The sequence below is a fragment of the Monopterus albus genome, unplaced genomic scaffold (assembly GCF_001952655.1).
Source record: "Monopterus albus unplaced genomic scaffold, M_albus_1.0 scaffold319.1, whole genome shotgun sequence".
Lineage (NCBI taxonomy): Eukaryota > Metazoa > Chordata > Actinopteri > Synbranchiformes > Synbranchidae > Monopterus > Monopterus albus.
In genome coordinates, this window is record NW_018128199.1 from 422,435 (window position 1) to 432,399 (window position 9,965).

Sequence of the window (9,965 nt, forward strand, 5' to 3'; positions counted from 1 at the left end):
GTTAGTTTCTTTCTTCTTCTTTTCTCTGATTCTGCGCTCTGAATCTTCCCGCCTGTCTACTACCCTGTTGTTATGGTTGCTTTAAAATCAAAGGAAAACTTGGGACACCTGCTTTCTGCACATTCTTGCTACATGTATGTTCACAGTCTGTGCACCATATGTAGCCAGGTTCACCATCCACCTCATGCTATACTCAAACTCTGAGAGCCCATCTTCCTCTCTACCTCTGTGTGTATCACACATGCCTGTTAATATATGACAAGGGTGGAGGCTCCCATGCCCTGTATGGACACTTGTGATGTGAGAGACTCCCCTTTGAGAAACATTTATCTCAGTGTATTGTAGTTTCTGGAGACAAATCAACAGGATATCTACAATGTTTTCAAATAGTGCGGATGTGGGGGTGGGACCTTTTTACTTACCTCTTTTCTTTCTGTAAAAACCAAGACCATTTTTAGTATTTATTTACATCTTTTCAAGGTATCTCATTTGTATTAATAGTATTAGTATAAGTCAGCTCACCATTAATAACTAAAAGATGCACATGCACATTAATACTGATATATTAATAGTGTTAACATTTGTATTGTCATTAAGTGTATTGTCATTAATCTTGTAAATATATCTATCACATTAGGTGTTATTTATGTTTATAGAAATAGATACCATTTCTGTTGTATTTTGGAGATCAGCATTAATGACCAAGAATTCTAATATCTCTATGCGAATGCACTGAGGATTTCAATATTACCATTTTTTCCAACATGTAAACAAATACATGCACTGCCCAGAAACACACCCAGACCCACTGGACAGACTTATACCTGAGCAACAGCTTCCCCATCATCTGTACTCTATTACCCAGAATGCTTATGTGCTAGGCCAACTAGTCCTGCCAGACCCTCTATATTAGACCCAAGCCATAGTTTGCTATATGCGTGGGGCCAGCTCTTATCTATATGGTTCGGATCTTTTTCCATAGACATGTTTCAGCCCCTGACCACTATAACTCATCCAGCCAGACACCCATCAGCCTGGTGGTGGTTTTCATTTGTCTCAAGGTATGCTTTCTGTCTGTTCTGTTAGTCGACTCTGGTCTGGTTATTATCTTTTGTCTTCTGGTGTTTGACAAAGGTTGTGCAAAAGGTTTAGTCTTAGTACATAAACTGCACCGCACATGCTATATTCAGAGTAATAGTCTGGTCAGTCAACCTTGACCTATTGAGCATTAGAGGGTTAAAGCGGAAAATAGTTGGGCTGGCACTCCTTTGACACCGGAGGCTTTGTGCAAGAATCTTCAAGATTCAAACCTGCATATTAATTGCATTAATCCCCTAAAAATATTGTATTGTATTGATTAATTTATAGCACACACTAACCTGGAGGTCTTGACTTCAAAGGCTGAAATAATGGTCTTCACTGAATACTATGCCCAGCACTGTAATGCTTTTTGATCATGTGCCAACTGACCAAGTGGTGCAGCGATCAAAGAATGAGAAGGTTGTCTGTGAAAGTGGGCAGGACGGCCAGGAGGTTCATTTCAGTGGTTTAAATGTGTCACAAAGAACCTCTGTGACTTGATGTGAAAGAGTAAGCACCTGATGGCTTCTGCCAAGTGCACTGACTGAGACGTATGGAAAACCTCATGACAGGATTAGTACATGCTAGATTATCAGTCTCTAAATGCTCTGTGTGGGAAATGTGGGAAGAAATAAGCTACTGTAACTAAATGCTAATGCTAAAGCATGATAATAATTGGTAAATGGCACCAAACTGTTATACCAATAACAGATGCACAAGTACATATAAGTACCATAAAGTCAGTCAAGCAGCTCAGGAATCTCGTTTTACGGCAGTGTTTTATCACTCAAAATGTTTGCTACCTAACATTAGCCACCACACAGTGAAACTAGCCCATATACCAGATCAAGTGAAGCTGTAGACGTAAAATCTGACTCCACTGAAATGAGCAAAGGTGCTCTTTATCACTTAACAGTTCAAGTTTTTATTTGTTAGAAATAAAACATTACTTCTAGTTTTAAATGTCCACACTATGTTTCAACTTCCTACGGTTTGAGTTCTTGCAAAGAGGCAGCAAAATCTCTGGAAATATTTTTATTGTATTCACAATAAAACATCAAATATACACTTTATTACAGCTTAATCTGAGTAAACAGGAAGTATATGTAAAATATCATGCTGTTTCTCCAGGACAGTTAATGTCACCAATGACTAAAGTGAAGTACAAGGCTCTCTTTAGGTCAAAATGGTCATAAACAATGCATGCAGTAGATTCCCACATTAGAAAATGGTGGCTAACTTGAAACACATGCCCTTTAAGAACACAATCCTGAATGAAACCATCACCAGCAAACCACTTCTGGTGACAGCAGAAAATAACAGCGGGAACGATCTGAAGGCCCTTTAGCATCAACAGACTAACTGAATTACATAAATAAAGGACACACACACACACACACACACACACACACACACACACAACACATTGAATTTCTGAACATATAAAAGCAGGAAGCTGAATGAAAGGAATTATACATTATCACACGAATACAACCACTTAGATCCATTACTTGTAAGTCACTACACTTTACTAGTACTTGCATTAAATTACAATAACTAAAGCATAATGCTACATTTTAAAATAAAAGTGCACATTTGATCTCTTTTAAGCATAAAATAAGTTTTAAAAAACTAAAATTATTTGTAGACTACTCAATACAAAATCAAGCATCTTAAAGAAATAGTTTACGAAATACTGTATGCTCATTCACATTTTTGCCAAACATTTTAACTTTAATTGTATGTTAGCTTCTGTTAGATTAGCTTCACTTAATTTCAAAGAGTGGATGCAGGAGGGGGAAACTATAGTCTGACATAAAGCTACAACTCAATGCATGTTGCTTTTTGTACAGATAAAACAAGTGAAATATAACCACTTAGTACCACTGTGTTTTGTTACCTTTGGACAAAGGCAGGTTAGCTGTTTCTACTGTTTCTGTAGAACTTAGCAGGCTGCTGACTGCGGTTTTATATTTAATGGGCAGATGTATGAACGGTATCAGGCTTTGCTTCTATCTCTCAACACTAATGAGTGTATTTCTAAAGGCATCCACTGACTACTTTAAAAACAAGCCAATGAAAGTAGTCCATCATATCCAACTCTATAAAGCAAAGTGTTGTCTTTTATTATGCTGCTACCCAGAGGATTGACACTCCACTTCCTGTCTGGTAACTGATCTGGTTGATCCGTCCACGTACACAGTCCAGTGTGAAGAACACCACTGTGCCATTATGAACCTGAAAGGACGCCCGCAGGCTCACACTGGCCCAATGGCTGCCCTCTGGCATGTGGCCACCCACCTGCTGGGCCAGAGGGACGGGCTGAGCTCCCTCTGCCCCCCTGCCTCCTCCTTTCCTCTCTGCATCATTTTGCCTGAACAGAGTCACCTTGACCAAGTTGCAGGAGTGAATGAGTTTGAGATCCAGAGCCGCACTGACTGTGCCACTCTCCCTGAAAACAAAATCTTGTCTCTGATCTGAGGATCCCCTCCCTGGCAGCCCCATCTGGGACACCTGAGAGCTGGAGGAAGGCCAGTGTGAGCCACAGAAGCAGACAAAGAGGAAGAAATGGCTGCAGGGACCCAAACCAAACTGACGGTACTGATGCCTGTCTCATCACCAAAGAAGCGAACATTGCACTGTGCAGGAGAAAGGATCTCAAAGCTCAGCGTGTCCCCAGGAACAACTTTAGCCACACCAGACAAAGATATGGACGTGTCCCGATAGTGGACGCCTGGTTTGTAGCTACGACACAGCTCTGTGCCGGTTCCGTTACGGTTGAGGTATGCTAACAGCTGGAAGCCTTCACTGACACAGGCCTGGCCCATGGAGTACAGTGCCTGCTGGAATACAAAACGCACTGTGCCACTTTCTGCAAAACGGACCCCACGGCCGTCGTGAGTAAGCCCCACTACATAATGGTCGGAGGTGGAGGTAGTGCGGAACACTGGGCGGTAGTTTGTGTGGTAGTGTACAGACACCATTGCTTGTGCTGTCATGGCAACAGCCCCGGTATCATGAGAGAGCCAGAGGAGGCTGAGCGGAGCTGCTGTGGGGTCATACAGCTGGAGACCTTCTCTGGTTTGATTACAGTGGTGGCTGGCACTCCGGAGGAACAGGGTGATCATGTGACCTGGGGCAACCTCTGCTACCCCACTAATGCTGACACTTTGAAGCGATCTTCCCTCTTGCTGCTCCACCCTCATGCCACTGAGGTCACGACCTTCTGAACCATCTGTGCTGTTCATTCTCAGACAGATCTGGATGAAGCTGCGACAGCTGTGACTCACTGAGAGATTCTCATCCAGCCAGACCAGACCATGCTGCTTGAGCAACAGGTGCCCATTCTCAGCAGACACCAGGTCTATGTCACCTTTTCCTTGGATGTCAAGCTGCATGCAGGAGAAGGCATGAGCCATGTCATGTCCTTTTGCCCCTGGCAGACTCACATCTCCAGCCCAGGACAGAGAAAGAGCACTGTCACCAGCAGCAGGGCTGGAGCAGATGGTGTCTGTGGTGAAGGTACAGGGTAAAACTACAGGTTCTCCGTCACACTCATTACAAGCCTGACACTCATGCATGTCTGAGTTGTAGAAGTAACCACGGCCACATATTCCTGAGTTTGCATCACGCTCTGTCATGCCCTGGCACCTGAAACCACCTGGTCATACCACAGCAGAGAAAAAAATTAATGTAGATGTACCACTGAAAGCAAATAATGTCAAAAGATCTCAGTAATGAGGTTTACCTGGAGTGTTGAGACATTTCTGCTGGTCTCCACACAAATTAGCTATTTCAAGACATTCATCTCTGTCCTGTAAAAAGAAACAAATTCATGATCTGAATAAACATTAAAGGAGCAGTGTGCAAGATTTAGATGGAATTATTAGCAGAAATGGGCTAGAGCATGCATAACTATGTATTCATTAATGTGTAATCACCAGAAAATGAGAATCGTTGTTTTCTTTAGCTTAGAATTGGCTTTTTATATCTACATAAGAGTGGGCCTCCTATCATGAAGGCTGCCATGTTTTTTATAGTAGCCCAGAATGGACAAACCACACACTGGCTCTAGAGCATGAGTTTTGCATTTTCACAGTGAAGTAGCAGCTTGGATGTGGGGAAACTAGGAATACGAAGATGGAAGTAATGTTAGAAACAAGAGGAGGCTTTGTTGTGATAGGAAAGGTACAGCTCATAGTGGTGAATTTATCACTGGATTATGACATTTAGTAGCTAACAAGATCTAAACAGAGGGTGATTTTAGAATCAAAGAAGCAACGGGACAGGCGATGGCACAAGACGAGGATAAACACCGGTGTGGCCTTTCCCAGATGGAAATCCTGTTTTGCATTTTCACAGTGAAGTAGCAGCTTGGATGTGGGGAAACTAGGAATACGAAGATGGAAGTAATGTTAGAAACAAGAGGAGGCTTTGTTGTGAGTTTAAGAACTACTGTATAATTTGAAGAAATGGAGGATCATAGTTAAACTTTAACACCAGAGAAAGAAAGTCAGCATGAATCACTGTCATCAAAGAAGCAACGGGACAGGCGATGGCACAAGACGAGGATAAACACCGGTGTGGCCTTTCCCAGATGGAAATCCTTGATGAGGGGCAAATGTTTCCAGAATGACACTGAAGTGGCCTGATTTCTGCTGGACAGGTCATTTAGCCTAACAGGTAAAGTCGACCTAAATGTTTTTGTTTTGACAGCTTTAGACAGGTCACAGCCAGTACTGAGTAGCCCCCTGGGGTCAAGTGAGCCGCCTTTAGCATTTGCCACACTTTTATGAGTGTGCAATTTGTCCTACATTTACGGTAATCGCTGTAAAAGGGCTGTTTGCAATATGCAACCTCACTGCTAGATATCGCTAAATCTCACACACTGCACCTTTAAAGCAAAATATGACTACTTTGGTAGGAAAGGTACAGCTCATAGTGGTGAATTTATCACTGGATTATGACATTTAGTAGCTAACAAGATCTAAACAGAGGGTGTACTATTTTATTAGAGGAGTTTTATAATATATTTTATACACTATTTTAAGACAGTTATTTATTTTGTATATTTTAAGACAACTATTTATTTATGCTGCTATATGGAATGCTGCTGAACTAAGTTTTGTTGTTCTTTTAGTGCAATGACAATAAAGTTTCTGTCTATCTAGTTATACTGCTTTTCCTGAAGAGGGTTGCACAGGGCCTGGAACTAATGTCAGCCAACACTGAGCCAGGGGCAGGATACACCCTGGAAAGATCGCCAGTCTATCACAGGGCTGACTTACACTCTCACACACATTTATGGGCAATTTAGAGTCATTATTCTTCACAGAAAGAAGTGAGAGTGCCCGCAGAAAACTCAAGCTGGCATGAGGGGAACATGGAAATGCTACACAGAGGCCCTGGTCAGCTGCAAAGCTTGAACCCCAGGACCTCCTCTCTGACCTTACCAAAATCAACAGTTTTTTAAAGGGGGTTGAATTACAATACTATTAGTTTTCTTCTACTGTCTCCTGCTTCTTATTTCTCCAGCTTTTCATGTCTATCATGATTTTATTTACATATTCTATAGTGAACAATAGAAACTACTTTCATTTCATCTGTACCTCAGGAACTCACCAACACAAGCTTTTGTGTTTTTCGTCCCCTTTTTTTCATAACGCAGGAATCCTGCTTTTGGCCACAGGTTCAGCCGTTATATAAAGCTTACCTGGCAGATTCTGTCTGCATGGACTGAACACTGAGCGACCAGGAAGAAGCCAGCAGGACAGACAGTGCATCTCTCACAGCGAGGACGACCGCTGCTGAAGCCACAGTACTCCTCAGTGCCACAGCTTCCACAGGTCAACAGGGAGCGACCCACCTAATGGCATCAGAGATGTCAGTGTGGTGAACAAAGATTAACAGAACATCAAATAAAGAAGGTTATGTACTGTAGAGTAGCAAAGTATAGATGTCATATACTGCAGATATTTTATTCTCCTGTCCAATTCACATACCATATGCCAGTATATAGTTATAAACCATTTATTTTAGATAACATTTTGTTAGAATTTCACTACAAAAAGTGACATAATGTACAGAAAAACTATGGAACTTCATTGCTCAAGATTGTTTTATAATGTGGTGTGTGCTTTTGCAGTAGATCTGTCTATAGTTTATTCCAAATGAATTTATCCATAGTTTGGAAAAAGACACACATTCTTGCAAAACTATGGCTGGCAAAAGATGAAAGTCACTTTCATACATTTAGCTGCATTTAATTTTTAGTCCCAGTACCTTTACTTACAACAGAGAAGATACAAGCGTCTGGAATTATGTAGAATTCTGAAGTTGTTGATTGTGAAGTTGTACAGTAGTTGTTATTCAGCTTATAGCTCACCTCCATCACACTCGCCTCCATGTCCACTTTGTGCAAAGAGAGAGCCTCTTGCGCTTGGTGAGCTCTAACCTGCCCACTCAAGGTTTCCATGTGACTTTCCAGCTCTTCCCGGAGGTTCTGGAAAGATGTTTGTTTGATGCTGTCCATCAGTATGTTGTACTGGGATTTCACCTGGATGTAGAAATATCAAGTATTTAAAAAATTACAATCACTTTCTAGTGTATAATAATCAAAAACTACTAATTGTGATTGTTCTGTGCCGCACTTATTAGTCTGTCCTACTAATTTAAACTAAAATGAGTTGCAGAACATGCTCTTCCACTGACCCCATATGGATTAGGTCCTCCACATGAAGGTCAGCAGGTCAAGTGTTTTACATCCACCTTATCTAAAATGTGTCATGTTTCCCTAATTATAATCACTGCAGCCTTACCTGCTCCATTTGTTCATACATCCTCCTCTGCTGTTCCAGTATTTCTCTCTGCTGGTTGACCAGCATCCCCTGCTGTTCACTCAGGAGCCTCTGCAGCTCCTTGATCTCGTTCTGCTGGCCCCTGAGGGCCTCAACCAGCTTCTGCTGGCCCTTGGACAGTTGCAGATGCAGCACAAGAGCGTCATCTGAGGGAACCTCATTGGTCCCTGTAGAAAGGGCAGAATAATATTACACAGCAATTTAAAAAATAAAAACTCCCAGACAAGGTAGCTTTCCAGTCTCTATTGGCTTACTGAATATATCAGGTGGTCTGGTGCCAGAGAAGCATGAGCTGAACACGCAGACTACAAGTGACAGACCCCAGTAATTTATACTCAAAAAGATATCAACCAAGCAAGGATATGATGTTCTTCTTCTTCTTCTTCTAGAGTGTGCCGAATTGAACTGGTTTCCCCATTCACATGCACTGTGCAGGACAGTTACTGTGTCATTCTTGTCATTTAGGAACTAAGATAAAACGGTTCTTTAACTTACATAAAGATGAACCAAACTACATAAAGCATCTGTGGCATAAACATATCTGTAAAATTCCACCATTATCTCTATCTCACTGAGAAGGCTGCAGTTGAAATCATTTTATTTTATCCCTCTGTCCATTTTGTGGCTAGTCACTCACAGGCCAGTACTGACCTGGTTTCATGTCACATGTCAACTGTATCGATGCTCCACGTTCCGACCCAGAGTCCGGAAGCTCATCAAGAAACTGTGCGGCTCTGTCCGTCACATGAACTGGGGAAGAGCCGCCTCTCCCATCGTCTCCTCCGTGCGTACCGCAGCTGTCTCCGGCGCAAGACTTGGGCTTCTGGCGCATCAGTTTACATCCAATCCCTTTGCACTCCCGTGTTGCACTGTCATCACTCGTTTGACGCTGAGAGACAGTTGTCGGACAGGTCCCTCCGGCGCAGCCAGGATGAAACACCTCTGCCGTGATAGTTCTCGGGTTTGTCCTCCTGGTGCCATCCATACCAGTTTGCTGCGCAAACCCTCCCTGAGGATGAACGACTGCGTACGGGGCTAACGGCGCGCTCTGAGCTTGGTGACGACCGAAACGAGCATCCTGTTGGTAATTCGTGTAGACTTGGCCTTGTCTGGATTGTGCAGAGTGATGAAACTGCCGTCGGGACGCTACCGCCTCTCCACCACCCTGACACTGCGTTCCGACGCACGGTCTGCTCCTGTCATGGCCAGTGAAGCTCTGGGCTCCTCCGAGTGAAGATGTAACACACAAGAAAAATATGGTCGAGATATGTGCCATGTTGTAATGCGGAAAGGTAAAACTGGAAACAGGCCACGAGTGAATGGTGGCCCTTTAGCGCATCGGTCCTTCAGTTCTGTAGGTCTTGTTTAACTGTCTCATTAAGAAAAAATACAGTAATCTAATCTAAAAGTTGTTCATATACGAAACTGCAAAATGATCTCCAACAAGTTATTACACAGACATTCAGCTTGTCTGGATTGCGCGCACCGCGGTTTCTACCCCTTTGCCCCTCTGGAGATAGCTACGTCTAGCCCACATGTGGCGCTCACTGTTCCTAATTGGCAACAGGTTTTGCTCCTAGTCTTAAATTAACCCGTAGCTTTCCCGGACATACCACTCTGCAGAGTCATTTCATTCCTATTGAAGCTGTGCATGTGACAGATATTTAGAATATTCTACTGTCACTCAATAGCAGTTCTATTTGCACAATAACTTTAAAATCTACATGGTCCAGTGGAATTTGAGATATTTAACTATATTCTTATTTAAAGGGCAAAGGGCTATTTCTTTTAATTCTATCTTTTGCCATAAGCAGCCCTGTCAGGATTCAAATCTCTGATATGGTTGGACTTTTAAAATACAACTGTGTAATATTGAAAAGTTTGAGCCAAAGCTGCCTCTTCTGTAAAATGTAAACTTTTTACAGTTTATTGCCACTCTCATTTCCTTCTCTGACCTCACATGGTTTTGATTAAAGCTTCAGCCTGTATTAGAAGCTCTCTACTCATTTTCACAGCAAAATGGATCCC

The 9,965-nt window shown here is 42.4% G+C and overlaps 1 protein-coding gene across 1 annotated transcript; it reads right to left on the reverse strand.

Annotated features, from left to right (window-relative positions):
• Positions 1–3,207: 3,207 nt before the first annotated feature.
• Positions 3,208–9,537, reverse strand: LOC109974061 (uncharacterized). The gene is made up of 7 exons (XM_020624068.1): positions 8,589–9,537; positions 7,899–8,104; positions 7,466–7,636; positions 6,794–6,946; positions 4,829–4,895; positions 3,595–4,741; positions 3,208–3,454 (listed from the first exon to the last, which is right to left on the reverse strand). The coding sequence occupies exons 1-7, from the start codon at positions 9,211–9,213 to the stop codon at positions 3,208–3,210; spliced, it is 2,616 nt and encodes an 871-aa protein (XP_020479724.1). The 5' UTR covers positions 9,214–9,537.
• Positions 9,538–9,965: the final 428 nt, after the last annotated feature.

Coding starts and splice junctions, on each gene's coding strand:
- LOC109974061 (XM_020624068.1), bottom strand. CDS start 9,213: ATGGCACATATCTCGACCATATTTTTCTTGTGTGTTACATCTTCACTC. Junction 8,105..8,588: donor GACATGTGACATGAAACCAG/GTCAGTACTGGC, acceptor CCCTTTCTACAG/GGACCAATGAGGTTCCCTCA. Junction 4,742..4,828: donor GAAATGTCTCAACACTCCAG/GTAAACCTCATT, acceptor TGGTATGACCAG/GTGGTTTCAGGTGCCAGGGC.